A 16,596-nucleotide genomic window follows, 5' to 3' on the forward strand; every position below is an offset into this window, starting at 1 on the left:
GCTTCTCTCAAATTGAAGTTCTCTGTGGGAATATTCTCAGCAATTCATTCTGACAGGCTGTAATTATTTCACCCAGGGTACTCAATTAATTTCTTTCCATTGTGTCAAAACACAATTTGGTGTATTCACTCATTGCATTTGCTGTTACTGATTTAATATTAGGAAGAAAGAAATCTTCTTCATTGAAATGAAATTCACTGGGGTTGGAGATACTCTTTATCTCCAAAATCTCTAAACATCATGTATTCCTTCTGAGTCAGTATGAACACAAACAATGGAAGTGACAGAATCTCATGTGTGATGGAAATTCTGTTTTTCATAAAAATGGTAGCAGAGAGGTTAAAAAAGGACCCATGCTTTCAAGTGGCTGTTTCTCCAGCTGTTGTCCATGATGCTGAGCAGGCTCACACTGACCTCCAGGGAAGGATCTGGGGGTCACATTGTTGGCCACATTGTTTACTTGAGAATTGATTGATGGAATTAATGGAAGTTTTTTGTCTAACTTCTGCTGTTAGATGCCTGTGTTCAAAACTCATTCCAGGAAAACTCAGACCACTGGTACCTGTCACTGTGGGCATTTGTACAGTAGCTGTAGACAAATCAAGCAGCTCACTCTTGCTTCATAGCTAACTCCTGTCGTAATCCCTAACATAATTTTTCCCCCAGTATCCCTCTAGTGAGATTTTAATGGCTTGGCATCCTCAGAGGGAGCCCACTGGGCTCTGCTCCACACAGAAAGAGCTGAAACAGAAGGTTCCCAATACCCTCAGCAACTGTTACCCCACAGAAAGGAGAGGTTTTGTTTATGCTGAATGGAGACCTGGCCCCATGGTGCTTCTCTGCCCAGGGAGACATCATCCCTCATGTTTCACCAGCCACTCCCCATGGCCAAGTTCTCCTGGGGAGGACGTCTCTCAATAGCTGTGGTTAAAGCTGTTCTGTTTTGCATAGAAAAGTTCACTTCTGTCTGCCGTGGAGATGGTTTGTGAAATGAGTCCTCAGTCTTGTGGTTAAAGCTTTCAGATTTTTATTTCAGACTTTATTCAAAATTGTGGTTAGCAGAAAGGCCTGTCATCTCCAATGAGACGCATGGCCCTGATAGACCAGAGGTCTGCAGGCAGTTTGGGTTGATCTAAGATCTTGATGAAAGGAAGAAAGCTGAAAAACTGGGGAAAAGATATCTGGCATACTGACACACAGCCAACAATTAAAAAAGAAAAAACGAGTAAGCTTGATCCTATTGCACAGATGTGTTTAAACATCTTAATTAGAAAGCCGTGTTTCACATCACTCCTGACAAGCACTGTCCAATTTTCTAAACCACAGACCTCCTAGAAACTATGCAAAACTCCAAATGCAGCATGCAATACATCACATGGAAGCCTTGTTTCTAGAACAGTCTTTCTTTAGAATTTACCCTTGCTAATATTTGCTCTCACGTGGGAGGAAAAAAATGTTATTGTCCAAGGGCCATTAAGATTTTGAGCTGTAGATGGAGAAAGCCAAGGTTACCCTGGACTAGGATCCTGGTTCAGTTAAAAGGTGAAACAGAAATTAGGCCAGTGAGTATAGCCAATAGCTGAGAGGATGTGAGTCAACAACAAAAACACATGGTTTGGCCCAGTGCATGTAACAACCATTTTCTGGCCAGAAGATATCAAAGAGCAATGAGCTAGACCAGAGCCTGGGTATTTTGGCACTCCTAGTGTGTACTTCAATTCCAGCTGAGTCAGTGAGGAAACATGCATAGATACTTTCACAGGAGCTATGTGATTTCTTTTCTAACTTGTTCAGGTATTATAACAGCCTGGCTGGCAGAAGCAAGTAAGTTTTTATGCATCAGAAGAGAATACACTTCCAAATTCATTTCATGATGAGCCTTTGCCACTTAATGCACCTTTTTACTCCGGTCTGATCATTTGCAGTATAACCTGAAGGGTATTCATGGCTGGGTCTATGTACTAAGTGGCATCTATTTATCAGCTGATATAGCTATAGATCCCCAGAATGAGATAGGTTGAGAAATTTACATACAAGCTAAAAAGAGGACTAAAAAAGAGGACAAGCTAAAAAGAGGACAGTTAACTTGCCAATCAGTTGTGGCCACCCCTAAGGGAAAGCACTCACTGATGACACTGAAACACAAAAACTGCTTTAAAAATATAATACTCTCTAATAATCATGGGATTTGACTTTATGTCTCTGTTTTAGCATGGCAGCATTAGCACTGCAGAGTCCTTGGTTAATATCTGTCACATAGTGGAAGTTTTGAACCATGGTCCTTCCCTTTGTATCCAGCCAGGAACCTGCTCTGGACAGGACAAACCTCTAGGAAACCAAACCTTGCTGACCAGAGCGAGCCAGTAGACCTTCCCATGCTGGTCCCTGGCCAGTGAGGCTGTGAAAGCCCTCAGCTACTGAATTTTCCTCTTCAGCCCCAGGGGTGGGGTGTTGTGTCCCACAGAGTCCTCCATCTTCAGTAGCCCCACAGTTTTGTCCCTGCTGCATTGGCTGGGAAGTTGGCTGAGAAAGCTGTGAGGTCACTGGTACACAAAGCACATGTTTTCCTTTGAAAAAGCAGAGATGACAGCTCACCCCAGAGCTATAGGTGTGCTGAATCTCTATTTTCTGCGTGAAAAGCAAATTCATAGGAGTAAGAATATAAGAAACACCCTGTGGGACTTCTGTGAAAACATGATCTCATCCAGCCACTGATTTCTGCAGGGGTGGAGTCAATCTATCAAATTCTTGTTAGACTTGCTTCATGATTCTTGATTTGCTTATAGTGCAGTCATCTGTTCCTTGGAAATGCAATTCTATCCAAAACCTAACTCACAATTGGCTGATAAATCTTTGTGTTCCTGTTACCACGTTTTGAGTTCCAGTCTCAAAATCAAACTGGCATTCAGAAATGCCACCAGGGAACTATCTCAGCATTTCCAACTTTTTTTCCTGACTTTTTTCTTCAGAACTGTTCTGTGCATTCGTCCCCGAACTATAAGCAGCACTAGCTACCTTTAAATTGTAATCCTTAACCAATAACTTGTTTGCCAAAGGAAATTATCCCATTTCTAGTAGGTACTGCAGCTACATAACACTGTGTTTTTTCCCTGTGCATTATAAACTTTAAGTTTGCAGTAGTGGCAGAAGAATGTGTGTCAAATAATTACAGAAACAGGTTGGAGTCCTGAGAACAGCCTAGGTCAGAGAACTATAGATAGCTGACAAAAAGTTTTGTGAGATTGCAGGAGTCATCATCTATTTCATTCAATGCAGCTCACACAGGCAAATGTTGCAGAATTCAGCATCAGATTATCCAATGAGCCAAATTCATTCAAGAAACAACAAAACTCACCCAGGAGTAGGACTGCACTGTAATTTCTGAAACAGTTTTCCAGTTCAATTTGGCAGAGCAAAATCCTTAAATCTACATGCAGCTACTCACACTAATAAACTTTTTTCCTCACTGCAGACCAGCCTCCTGGCTTGTCATCTCCCTTCAGCTGCCTCTTAGGAAACTAAACATTTGCAGAATATTTCTACATATGCTTAATTATTAAATATATTCAACTGGATCAATGAATGTTTCACGGATAGTTAAAGAGGTAATGGATAATTACACTTTAGAGTGCAATTCTCCTTACATTCTCACTTACTTTATCTTTGTGTCTCTTTGCAGAGTAGATCCAGACATCTGATGGTTTAAACAGTGTGGTCACTTTCCAGGGCCAGATTCACAAAGGAATTAGGGTTCTCATTAAAACTATGGAAAGTGAGTGGCTTGTGCAGCAATTTAATATCTGAGCAAATATTGCCCTGAGAAAGGCAGTAAATGAATAGAGGAAATTTCAAAAAAGGAAAAACAAGTTTCCTGAGAAGCAGTAATGAAACTCAAGTTTTTTCTGAATTTGTTGCTGTATCTCTCTTGAGTTTCCCCTGACCCCTGTTGGATTGGCTTGCAGTATTTCCACAGTGACTTGAAAAGTGAACAGACTCACAAAATAAGAATGCTTTTCTGATTGTATCAATCAAGGATATCAATAAACACACTATATTTTCCTGAAGTATTTAAACAGCTGTTTTTTTCACATGAAAGCTTAAGTAAGAGTGTGATTTACCTGACTCTGCAATGAAGATCTTACATAGATTTTTTTTTTTTTTTTGGCAGGTTGCTTTGCTGCCAAATAACGCTGCTGATCTCAGCAAGCAAATCACTGGTGAAAAAGTGCTTGCCTCTAATGCATATATCCCTGGCCCCCCAGGCCAGCCTGGCCAACCAGGCCCTCCAGGTAATACCAGAAGGGTGGAAATGTGTAAAAGTGCTAGGACTAAAAAAGTAAACTTCAGTCTTCTAGTGTGATACGATTTCATATATTTCATATTTTTGATTGATCTATTATGTTTACATTTGTGATAAATTTAAAAAAGGAAAAGGTTTATGCGTGTTATGGTCAGTCTCTGCCAACTGTCTGACATCATCCATTATGACTCCATGTGTTTCTTGGCATGCAAGCTGTGTTTGTCCTGTATGTGTTAAATTTCTCCCTCTCCCTGGGATATCTCACCTGCTTCAGTTGTCATTTCCTGTATTTTAACCCTGTCTTAAAACACTCTCCATTTCATTTCTGGAATATCTGTTGCTTTAGCTCACTGTCAGAGCAAAACATGTGCTTGCAGTTTGTAGGAGTTTGTGCCAACTCTTATATTTTTCCTTGCTTAATTTGCAAGGTTTCATCTGTTGGTTTTATGTTGTATCCCAGATTGAAAGGAATCTGAAAAGTATAATTCCACTCACACCTTCTTTACTAAGTTATAGATTGAAACAATGCAAAAACCAGAGAGATCCTAAAACCCAAACTTAATCCAGACACCTCGCACATGGTGGCCAGCAATACTCAAAATTTTGCAAATTCTGTTGAACGCAGATCTAGTTTTGGGTCAGCAATAAATCCAAGCATTGTGCTGGATTTCAGAAGGATTCTTACAAAGTACTGACAAATGTTCCTTATGAGGATTGGTTTACTCCCTCCTGAACTGCACCCCACCTTCCTGTTTATACTCCCTTTTGCAGTCTTGCTTTGTTTTCTGAGTCTTTACCTCATTTTCCTGAAGGATGAATATATTCAGTCTTCAATTCACCATAGCTTCAAGGACAGTAGATTTAGAAGTTCTGCAGCAGACTCTGAAGGGTAGAGTGGGTTGCTTTGCAATCCCCCCAAGGCAGGCCTGACCCTGCAGGTCTCCCACCCACCGGGTTTCCCCTGGACTCGGAGCTGTCCGAGGTACTGTAGAAATCTGCTCACCCTAAAACCACCCCTGCTCACCTCCTCTGCTGCCCCCCACTCAGGAAGAGTCCCACATCACTGAACTTGAGCTGTCTCCTTTTGAAAATCCTAACTGTACATATTCAGTCCTGCTGAATGCTTTTTACTGTCTGCATTTTATTCTCTATGTCTTTTATGAGCCCTCAGTATGATGAGAAATGTTTCCCTTTTTAATCATGAAGTGTTTCAGCTAGTGATGTTTTAATGGTCTTTATTGTCTGCAAATGTTGTTTCAGGTGCCTGAATTTCTGGTTTATGTTTCCTACTGTTTCTCTTGAGCTAAACATATGTTTTGCTGCCTGAGTTCTGCCTAAAATGTAACATACCCTGCTATACAGCAGAAGCTGAAAATGATATAAAGGAAAATGGAAGAACAGAGTCTCTTTTGCCCCTAAGACATTGGCTACTGCACTGGGCAAAATAGAGGTGCAGCCACCCCACTGGAAAGAGCCTACTTCTATAAGTCATGTAGATGTCCTTGACCCAAGATTCCCATGAGTCTTCTGAGACTTTCTTTTTATGACATGTTCCTCAAATGTGATTTGTTCTTCTTTACGTGAAAATGAGGCATTTGTGGTTTTCTTTTTATTCACAGTATATGTCCCTAAGCACCTGTCAGACTCCAATTTTTGTTATACACAAGATTTACTTGTTTGGTGGTCATCTCTTGCAGCTGTTGTGGCAAGGGTTAATGTTGTCTCAGATGGCTGCTGATGTGCAGATAAAGATAAATTGGCTGTGTTCTTGTGGACTTTGGTGTGTTGAAGTTACCAACCCATTGGGTCTTTTAAGAAATGGTGGTTCCCCACTTCTTGCACTGATGAAAATTCCTGAAGGCTTTCACTGTCAGATAACTTTTGCTTTTGATTTCAGGGGCTCCAGGACCTAAAGGGAGTCAAGGAGCTCCTGGATTACCTGGACCTCCTGGGCAGCCAGGCCCTCGTGGATCAATGGGACCCATGGGCCCATCTCCAGATATATCACACATTAAGCAGGGCAGACGGGGCCCCGTGGTCAGTATTCTTGTCTCCTGCCATGCACTGCACAATTGCCCTTAGCTCCACAACTTCTCTTGTGAATACTTTCTCTTCTCTTTCAGGGCCCACCTGGAGCCCCAGGGAGAGATGGTAGCAAGGTGAGGAGAGGTACTAACTTCATAAGATGGGCACATGCACATGTGAAGTGCAGGCTTGCTAGAGAGACTGTACACACCTGTAGTCACACCCTCTTACCACCTCATTTCCTTTGCTAAGATGAAAGTTTCCTCTTGTCACACTCCTTCATGTCATCCTTCTGCTATTTTGTGTTTACTATTCCTAAAGTCTTGCAAAGAGTCCTGCCAGGCTATATGTCACACAGCATTCTTTTCTTTCTCTGCAGCTCTTTTAGCTTTTCCATGAAGAAATGTTGATGCTTTATCCCTTTTCATTCATTGTGAATTCTTCCTGTTCATTGATTCAATTGCCTAGGAGAAATATCAGAAATGCCCTACTCTGCTCCCACTAGAATCAGCAGCAATTTCCTTGCATTCCTCCTTCACTTCCTTTTCTTTTTCAAAACAAGCATGAGCTGATGATTCTTGATCTGGGGAGAGCTGCAGAAGCAAACAGTGATTTTTTGCATTTCCTTTAGTCACAGTAAACTAACTGAGGTGGTATTGCTTACAGGGGGAGCGAGGAGCACCAGGACCAAAGGGGATACCTGTAAGTATTCCACAGGAGGAATTTCCACAACAGAGTGATGTTGACTACTAACCACAGGTCAGCGAAAAGTTAAAGAAAAAATAACTCTTGTGCCAAGATAACAGACAATTTACTTACACAGAAAATGTTGGTGGAAACAAAGTAATCCCGTTTTATCCAAATGTTTTTGCATACAAGCCTCTTCCCTTGCTGGCTGTGTGACTGAAGGCAGTAGGTGCATGTCTGCTTTGCAAGGATGCTGAGATGCCCTTAGAAGGCAGAACCATGCAGGGTGCTACTTAGTACAGTTCAATCTCTGCTCCCAGTGGCAATTTGATTCTTGGAACTTGTCAAAATCCTACCCCTCATCTCTCTCAGATTTGGGAAACTGTAAGTTTGAGTTCAGAAGAAGGAATGAGTATTGACAATCTGTTTTCAGATGAACTTGTTTAAAAAACTCTGGGGTCCTCAGCACAGAAAGGACATGAATCTGTTGAAGCAAGTCCAAAGGAGGCCACCAAGTTGATTAGAGGGCTGGAGCAACTCTCCTATGAGGAAAGGCTGAGAGAGTTGGGATTTTTCAGCCTGGAAAATAGAAGGCTTCAGGGTGACCTATTAGCAGCCTTTCAGTACCTGAAGGGAATCCACAAGGAAGATGGAGAGGGACTATTCACAAGGGCACGTAGTGATAGGACAAAGGAATGGCTTCAAACTGGAAGAAGGCAGGTTCAAATTAGATATTAGATATTTATTAGGATATTAGGATATTCTTTACTGGGAGGGTGGTGAGACACTGGTGCAGGCTGCCAAGAGAAGCTGTGGATGCCCCATCCCTGCAAGGGCTTAAGGCCAAGCAGGATGGGGCACTGAGCAGCCTGGTCTAATGAAAACTGTCCCTGCCCATGGCAGAAGTGCTGGAACTACACGGTCTTTAAGGTCTCTTCCAACCTAAACCACTTTATGATTCTATTAATTTACTTACGGCATTTTCTCATTGGCAGAGTTTATTTTTAAGACTGTGCCCAGCAGGGTGTGCTCAGTATTAAATAGTTTCTTTTACTGTGTGAAGTCAGCTAAAAAGAAATAATGATTTTCTAAAATCAGATATCTCTACATTGTAGCTACCAATACTTTTAGTAAATGATGGACAGCAGTGAGATTACCATATTGAAAAGATGCTTGACAAATAATAGCACTCTTAAAAGAATTTGTTGATTAATCATTTTAAGAATGTAATTTTTGTCAGTTTAATAACCAAGAAGACAAGAAACCAAGATTAATCTCCTCTATTCCCATGAGGTCTCAAGATAGTCTTGTGAAGCAAAGAAATTGTTAAGTGACAAAAGGGCTGATCATCTTGTAAATATAGGCTCTGTCTGCAAAAACATTTGATTCTTCTGAAAATTGTTTCCTGATCAAAGTTGGTTAAAAACCAGACCATTAGCTTTTGGCAATTGATACAAAGCAGAATTTTACTGAACAACCCCTGCAGGAGTAATTCTATTGGCCAGTTTGAAAACTGTAAGAGTGAGCTGTGTTGTTATTAATGGCAGTGCCTTGTGACTGCAGGGCCCACCGGGTTCATTCGATTTCCTGCTGCTGATGATGGCAGACATCAGAAACGACATTGCTGAGCTGCAGGAGAGAGTGTTTGGACACAGGACTCATTCATCAACAGAAGAGTTTCCATTACCTCAGGAATTCACAAACTATCACGACACAGTAGATTTTGGATCTGGAGAAGACTACAAACCACAGGCAACATCCAGAAACGCCAGGATACAGAAGGCAGACCATCCTTAGCTATTCCTACTGAAAAACAAAGCCTCTTTATAATTCTTCAATATAAAATGCACTGACAATGTAATAAATATATATATATATATATTTGCATATATATATATTCCCATTTTTCTTTCTGCTTTTCCTGAACCATGCTGCCTGTGCTGTAGCTTTCCTGGTTCATGGTAGCCTCCTTGCAAAAATGCCAAGCCTGCACTGTGCATTGTACCTAGACTATCAAAAAAGCCTTCTTAGCATATAATATGATTAAGGCATGCTCTAGCTAACAACACAGATCACAGCATTCCATCTGCCTACTTTGCATTCTAGTCCAAATGACCCAGTACAAAAATTTTGCCAGGGAGAGAGGGTTAGCTGAACATCATCCCTGAATGATGTTGATAAAGAATGTCTTGGTCCACAGTTACTTTATGAATGCAAATAAATTATACCACTGAACTCAAGTCTTCAGCTACTGTCCCCAGGTTTAGGGGAGTGTGAGAACTAGATCCCTGTTTCTTAGCAGAGGCCATCTGTGAGACATGTCCTCTATTATGCCTCATCAAGGCAGAGAAAGGCAAAAAAAGTACATTGAAGGGTTAAACAAGGGTGCTGCTGCTTGATCAGGAAATTATTTGGCTTTGTGTTGCTAGAGTAATGTTCAGAGAGAGTCAAAATATGTGTGTGTCCCAAACTACTTTAGGACACACACAAACACTAATTTTCTTTACCATTGCCCACTGTTCAGTGTGGAGGCCAGTTTGCTTTCTCAACACATTCATGTTGGACACATTACACAATGATAAGCAAGATAAAGGGGATGTTTAAAGCAGGAAACCAAGTGAATCAAGCAGGCTTATTGGCAAGAACAGAATATACCCCAGCCTTGCAGAAAGAGTCAGGTTCTGACCCCCTGCAGATGCATGCCTACCTTGCTGAAGTTCTGGAAGTCTGAGTGAAATCAAGACCAGAGAGAGGCCTCATGTTTGCAAAGAGCTTCCACCTGATTTGTTCCTCTGCTGCATGAGACCAACCTTAATGGCTTTCACCAAACTGGAACACAGAGTGGCAGCATGTTGGCTGGGTGTGTGAGGAGTGTGAGTAGGTGCAGGAGTGCACATGACTAAACATTTGAACTGGTACGAGGATGGCTAAGGTGAGGTACTGCACATGGGATCCTATACTTGTGAATGGGGATAAAAGGGAGTGCCCTTTATTTACACTGGAAAATTGGATGCACAAGTTATACCATACCTCATGGATGATGTATGTTGCCATTTCTTTTGGATTACCCCAGCTGCTGAGGACTTTGCCATGCTTAGATTATAAAGGAGTATATTAAGCACAAAATGTCAATGTTGTGTCTGTGTAGCTGCTACTTCTACAGTATGTTTAGTGTTCAGTAGTGTCCATGTCACAAATGCAAAGAAAAAGTTTTTACTTTGCCATGTTTTTCAGGGCTTGCATGTTCCAGTAGAATAAACAGGTAGAAATATAAGAAGGGCCTTTCCAGGTAATATGTTAAATTTTGGATTCCCTTCCATATTCTCTAGGCCAAAAGATAGTTGGTGTAATCCAGACAGCATCAGTACAGGTCATGTTGCATAAACAGTTGGCTGCCTAGACTTTTCTATAACTTCTGTGTATTGTCTTAAGAGGATGTGTTCATTCCTATGGCCATTTCCCAATGTCTCACTGCCACTAAGCCACAAGCCAGGGCATTAGCTTTTAAGAACATGAGTGTTCTGTATTTCTTTTCACATTATATCTGTATCAGTATTTACAAAGCAATACCTAAGGTGTGGGGATAGCTGAAAAAAATTATAGTAATCTAACCCTGTGGTCCTTGGGCTTCTCCCCTGTCTGGGAGGAGCTCTGCCAGCAGTTGCAGATCCAAGTAATCTTGTGAATCACATACTAAGAGAGACTTAAGGAAGGTACCTGTGTCCAAAAGAGGGATGGTCTTATATGCAGCAGGCTGGAAAAACCTCAACAATAACATGAACTGAGGCATTTGTATCTTATTTTCTTAATTTCAAGCAGGCAACTGAGTATAAATTATATCATTTATGAATACACAATTTTAATTTAATTTGTTAAATGTCAAATTGTATTTTTTAATCTGGCAAATTATGGAACCCTTGCATTTGCTTACCACTGCACCCTGCTGTATTGGGCTGGTTCCCACTAGAGAATAAGTGGCTGCAGGTTTTTTACCATCAGATACTGAATGATCTAACTTACGTTAGATGAGTCACTTCCTACATATAAACTAAATTCTATTGCCTGCTGCCCACAAGGTGATGTATTCTAAAAAAGGCACTTATTTTAATTCTAAGTTCTGCTTTTCCAAATAGAGGCACGTGCTAAACAAGAAGTTCCCACAGTTTGATCATCAAACTCAGGGAGAGGTGACAACTGCCCTGCTGTGTCCAAGTGCCTGGGGAAGAGCTATTCTGAGACTGGACCAGAAAAGCAGATAAAATACATATTTCACTGTAAGTATAGCAAGTTGTCCTACAGATTCATAAACATAAACATAGCACATGTTTACATGTCTTCCTGAATGGAAACCTCAGTGATTTCACTTTCTGGAGCTGACATCATTGGCTTTCACAGTACTTTAAAAAAATATGACAGACTGTGTTTCTTGGGGTTGCTCTTGTCCTTACTCTCAAAACTGCTGGAGTCACAGCAGCAAGGAGGGGACACTATGGCAAAGACCACCCAGCATGACATAGGAATTCCTGCAGCAGGGAGAGTCCCTCTGAGCACAGCTGGCTGGAAGGGTCAGCCTTCAGTCTGCGTCCAGCCAAGATCTTTGTATGGAATTTTCTCTTTTCTCATTACCTGTGTGATAACTCATAAAACATTGTATCATCAATATTTCATTCAGATTTCGGGGTAAACACATAAAGATTCCAATGTTAAGTTTTGTTAGTGGTGGCCAGAGGAGTTATTACCTTGCAAATTATTTATTACTCTGTGGCTCCAAAACCAACAAACTCTCCCAATAATCCAAAACAAGAAAGTAGAAACTTCTACACTCATGGCTAGTCTCATTACCAGGCTCATGCACATGACAACTTTGTTTCATATAAATGGTATGTATAATTTTATTAGAAAGAAATATTATTTTGATGTTAAGACATCAAATTATAAGCAGAAGGATAATAAAGAATTTGTTATTTTATTAATATTAGAAATATATTTAATGGGAACATTTGCAAAAGTGTGTAGTGATGAGAAAATTCTGATTGCTAATAGGTTTAACAAAATCATGAATCATGTAAAATGTACACTGTGCCAAGTACATAAAGGTTTAATCTTTCTTGCGAAGCTGTGGTTCTGACTCACAAGAATTGCCATATAGTCAGGCTAAATTAGGAAAATGAGAGGAAAATTGACTGTAAATGGAATCAGGGTAATGCCTGGAGTTACAGTTAGCATCACAGCTTGCACAGCCTTCTGCCTAGAAGCATTTCAGAGTTAATGCATCAAGTCCCAGAGCAGCAACAAAATGTGGGATGGGGACCAATTCTCTGTTAATTTCACATTTTAAAAAATCCATATGTTTGTTCCTTTTACACATTCCAATAACTATACTGTTCACTTTATTTATATATGAAATACTAAAATGTGTATAAGATGACTGTGATTTTATGATGTATTCATAATAACAAAGATATTTTTTCTTACTCTGTTGGTAGCTGCTTTTTTGTTACACATTGCTCTTTCTCTGCAAGACAGTGAGGTTAGCTGGAAGAAACAGATGGCAGGAAGTTTCCTGGCGCTGCCTTCTAGCACTTTTCTTGGAGCTGAACAACACTGCCATAGTTCTTTGACTCTGAAGCACGAGCTCTTGCAAGCTAGGGTGGGTTTCAGTCTTTGTGAGAATAAAGCTCACAGCCACCACTGCTCTGTGGATGGATGGTGGCTCCTGTGCCTCACCAGGGCTACATGAGGCTGAGTCCAGCAGCCCCACCCCGGGCTGCAGCTTCTGCACAGCCCGGGGATGGGATACAGGGACCCGGAGCTCTATGGAATCCCGCCACCAGTAACGGGGGAAAACGGGAAATAACACATAGGCGGCCCCAGGAGCGTCGTGCGGGCTGTGTCTGACAGGTGAGGGCAGCGAGGAGCCCATCTCGCCCCTTCCTCCCTCGCAGAGCCCACGCTGCCTGCACAAACCGGCCGTCATCCCTGGCAGGATCCCACTCCACCGCCAGGATCCAGGACCCCCCATTTGCGGGTAAATGTGTAAACAAAGTAAAATGAAAAGTATCTATAAATCATAGCAAAATATGACGGGACGGGGAAGAAAAGGAAGGGAAGAAGGGAGAGAGAAAGAAAGAGGGTGAGAAAGAGAAGGAAAGAAAAAGGAAGGAAGGAAGGAAGGAAGGAAGGAAGGAAGGAAGGAAGGAAGGAAGGAAGGAAGGAAGGAAGGAAGGAAAGGAAGGAAGGAAGGAAGGAAGGAAGGAAGGAAGGCAGGAAGGAAGGAAGGAGGAAGGAAGGAAGGAAGGAAGGAAGGAAGGAAGGAAGGAAGGAAGGAAGGAAGGAAGGAAGGAAGGAAGGAAGGAAGGAAGGAAGGAAGGAAGGAAGGAAGGAAGGGAGGGAGGAGGGAAGGAAGGAAGGGAGGACGGAAGGAAGGAAGGAGGAAGGAAGGAAGGAAGGAAGGAAGGAAGGAAGGAAGGAAGAAGGAAGGAAGGAAGGAAGGAAGGAAGGAAGGAAGGAAGGAAGGAAGAAAGAAGGAAAATGAAGGAAGGAAGGAAGGAAGGAAGGAAGGAAGGAAGGAAGGAAGGAAGGAAGGAAGGAAGGAAGGAAGGAAGGAAGGAAGGAAGGAAGGAAAAGAAAGAAAGAAGCTGGAATAGTCACAGTAACAACTGCCTTCAGTTTTAGAAAGTCGACAGTAGAAGCAATATGTTAAAGGCAAAAAACTGTGGTTAGCAGATCTAGGAATGAAAAGGTAGAAGAGCTCTCAGTTGTACTGGGGATCCTGCTAGTAGTATTGTCCCGTGGTTGTATGAGGGTGACAGAACAGAACTCATGTTCTTGACATGTCAAGAATTCATGGAAAGCAGAATCTCAGTACTTGATGTGCGCATTTGGGGAAAGCCAGATGGTAGTCGTATGACCAGTAACCAGTTACACGGCAGTGTATTAAAGACAGACATTTTAAAATCTGCCTGCTTAATTAACTTACATCCGATAGTTTTAAAAAGAACTAACAGAGGGCCCCCGTGACACTGGATCGCCGCAGTGCGGCTCCTTCGCTCCAGCTTGCACCTCCCCGCTCCGCCGGGTCTGTCCCGGCTCCCTGTCCCGGCTCCCTGTCCCGGCTCCCTGTCCCGGCTCCCTGTCCCGGTACGCGCCGTGAGGCAGAGCAGCGCCAGCAGGGCGAGGTGATCGTGTCCCTCTACTCAGCATGGGGAGCCGCGTCCCGGTCAGGGCTCCGAGCGCAAGGGAGACCTGGAGAGACCCTGGAGCGGGTCCAGCGGAGGGCGGCGAAAGCAATTAAGCGGCTGGAGTAATCTCTGATGAGAAAAGGCTGCCGGAGCTCGGCATGTTCAGCCTCCCGAGGAGATGACTGAGAGGGACCTCATCAGTGTCTGCAGGGAGGGGTCGGAGCACGGACCGGGCTCTGCTCAGCGCTGCCGAGCTGAACAAAAGGACAGAAACCGGTGCGCGGGAAGCTCCACATGAACAGGGGAAAGAATTTATTTAATGAAACAGGTTTCCCGGAGAGGCTGCGGAGTCTGCCTTATCCGCGGTACTCAAGACCCGCATGGACGCATTCCTGTGCCGCGTGCTCCAGGACGGTCCTGCTGGAGCAGCTGTCCCGCCGCGGCGCCTTTCCAGCCCGGCCCGGCCCGGGACTCTGCGGCGGTGACTACATTTCCCGGCGCGCTGCGCGGCGCGCGGGTGCTGCCGGGAGGCGGCGGCGGCGGCGGCGGCGGCAGCCGGGGCGGGCGGGCGGCGGGATGCGGCTGTCGGTGGCGGCCGCCATCTCGCATGGCCGCGTGTACCGGCGGTTCGGGCTCAGCCCGCGGTCGCGCCTGGACCTGCTGCGGAACCTGGTGACAGCGCTGGTGCGCCATGAGCGCATCGAGACGCCCTGGGCGCGGGCCGACGAGATGCGCGGCTACGCCGAGCGGGTGAGCGGCAGCGCCGGGCCGGGCCGGGCCGGGGGACGGCGGGCGGCTGAGGTACCCTGACCCGCCATCTCCTTCCTCACCCGCCGCCTCCTTCCTCACCTGCCGCCTCCTTCCTCCCCGCAGCTCATCGACTACGCCAAGCGGGGAGACAAGGACGAGCGCGCCATGCGCATGGCGGATTTCTGGCTGACCGTAAGTACTCCCCGGCCCCGCAGCCGCCCCGGCCCGCCGCCGAGCCGGGGCTGAGCGTGCCGCCCCGCAGGAGAAGGACCTCGTCCACAAGCTGTTCAAGGTGCTGGCGCCCCGCTTCCAGCCGCACCCCGGCAGCTACACGCGGCTGCTGCAGATCCCCAACCGGGACGGGCTGGACCGCGCTAAGATGGCGGTGATCGAGCTGAAGGGGAACCCGCTCCCGCCGCTCGTCCGCCCGCGCCGCGACTCGGACAAGACGCTGCTGAACCAGCTGCTCAAGGGCTACCGGCAGGACGCGCAGCGGGCGGCCGCCGCCCGGGGCTCCCCGGTCTAGGGTGCCCCTGTGCCCCGAGCGGGCTCCGAGGGAGCTGCCCGTGCCCCAGCCCCGGTGCCGGCCTGGGGCACGGGAGGGAAGGTGTGGCAGGAGAGCTGCAGGGTGATGGAAGCTACCATAGCGAGGGCTGAGTTTGCTGGCTGCTTCCAGTGGTTTGAATGGAGACTCAGCAGGAGAAGGAAATCAAGCTAGGAGCCCTGATGATTGATATTTTCTGTGTAAATAAACTTTGTTCAGAAAGCTGGTTTGCTTGCGTTTGAGTTGTATTCGGAGAATAATTTAGATCAGAAAAGACCTCTGAAATTATCAAATCCAACCTCTGACCAAACACCACCATGTCAATCAGACCATGATGGCACTTAGTGCCACATCCAAGCTTTATCTTAACAACTCCGAAGACCATAACTCCACTGCCTCCTGGGTAGCTGATTCATGTCTGTTTACCCTTTCTGTGAAGCAATTCTTCCTAATGTGCTACATAAACAGTCCCTGACTCATAGCTTATTCCAGAAAAACAGGTTTGCTAAGTGTGTTCTAGGAGTCAGTGTTCAGTGTTTCAGGTGGGAAGTTTGGTGAGAAGATACTTGTACTGTTTAAAAAGCACTGAGTGCAAATAGGATGGTAACACTGAGCTAAGTACTATAAAGAGATAACCAGAGAAACTTGTCTTATGAAGTGGTAACATAGGCACAAGTCATAGTAATCTAGCAAGAGCTTTGCAGACAACCCTGCTTGAGAGGCAGGATTGCAGGACATCTCTGTATAACTTAGAACAAAAAGGGGGAGTAGCAGAACTTTCTCAGTGATTGTTATTGCTACTGAGCAATAATAATCTTAAATTGTTCACTTTGTCTTTAATTTCAGGCGCAGCTAGTGCCTGAAACTTGAAAGTCCTAACTGTAACTTTGAAGTGAAAAAAATAAAAATTAATCCAAATGTAGAATCACAGGATACTGTGAATAGAAAGTTATAAAGGACTTCAAGAACACCTGGCCTAGCCTTACCCAGTGGAGCAATGTAGCTTCCTAAACCTTGTTGCATTTCTTCCTCTCAAGTTTCACAGACTTTAGAGATTTAAAGAAGTGGCCCTGTGTAGCAAGCTAATTGTATGGAAAGACAAAGAACCC

At 44.3% G+C, this 16,596-nt stretch overlaps 2 protein-coding genes across 2 annotated transcripts in view; both read left to right on the top strand.

Moving 5' to 3' along the window:
• Positions 1-12,486, top strand: part of CCBE1 (collagen and calcium binding EGF domains 1) — a 96,297-nt gene extending 83,811 nt beyond the window's left edge. Inside the window, exons 7-11 of the mRNA XM_079330628.1 lie at positions 4,169-4,289; positions 6,198-6,337; positions 6,424-6,459; positions 6,992-7,027; positions 8,576-12,486. Of these exons, the coding sequence (XP_079186754.1) occupies positions 4,169-4,289; positions 6,198-6,337; positions 6,424-6,459; positions 6,992-7,027; positions 8,576-8,809 (567 nt within the window). The 3' untranslated portion in view covers positions 8,810-12,486. The remainder of the gene's footprint in view (positions 1-4,168; positions 4,290-6,197; positions 6,338-6,423; positions 6,460-6,991; positions 7,028-8,575) is intronic.
• A 2,234-nt stretch (positions 12,487-14,720) lies between these two features.
• On the top strand, positions 14,721-15,713 carry MRPL17 (mitochondrial ribosomal protein L17). The gene is made up of 3 exons (XM_079330301.1): positions 14,721-14,943; positions 15,067-15,135; positions 15,206-15,713. The coding sequence occupies exons 1-3, from the start codon at positions 14,770-14,772 to the stop codon at positions 15,467-15,469; spliced, it is 507 nt and encodes a 168-aa protein (XP_079186427.1). The 5' UTR covers positions 14,721-14,769; the 3' UTR covers positions 15,470-15,713.
• Positions 15,714-16,596: the final 883 nt, after the last annotated feature.

Source organism: Erithacus rubecula (assembly GCF_903797595.1).
Source record: "Erithacus rubecula genome assembly, chromosome: Z".
Lineage (NCBI taxonomy): Eukaryota > Metazoa > Chordata > Aves > Passeriformes > Muscicapidae > Erithacus > Erithacus rubecula.

What these genes read in the sequence shown, in the direction of transcription:
- MRPL17 (XM_079330301.1), top strand. Translation starts at nt 14,770, where the DNA reads ATGCGGCTGTCGGTGGCGGCCGCCATCTCGCATGGCCGCGTGTACCGG. An exon ending in TGCGCGGCTACGCCGAGCGG is followed by an intron (nt 14,944 to 15,066) that starts GTGAGCGGCAGC and finishes TCCTCCCCGCAG; the next exon opens with CTCATCGACTACGCCAAGCG. An exon ending in TGGCGGATTTCTGGCTGACC is followed by an intron (nt 15,136 to 15,205) that starts GTAAGTACTCCC and finishes GCCGCCCCGCAG; the next exon opens with GAGAAGGACCTCGTCCACAA.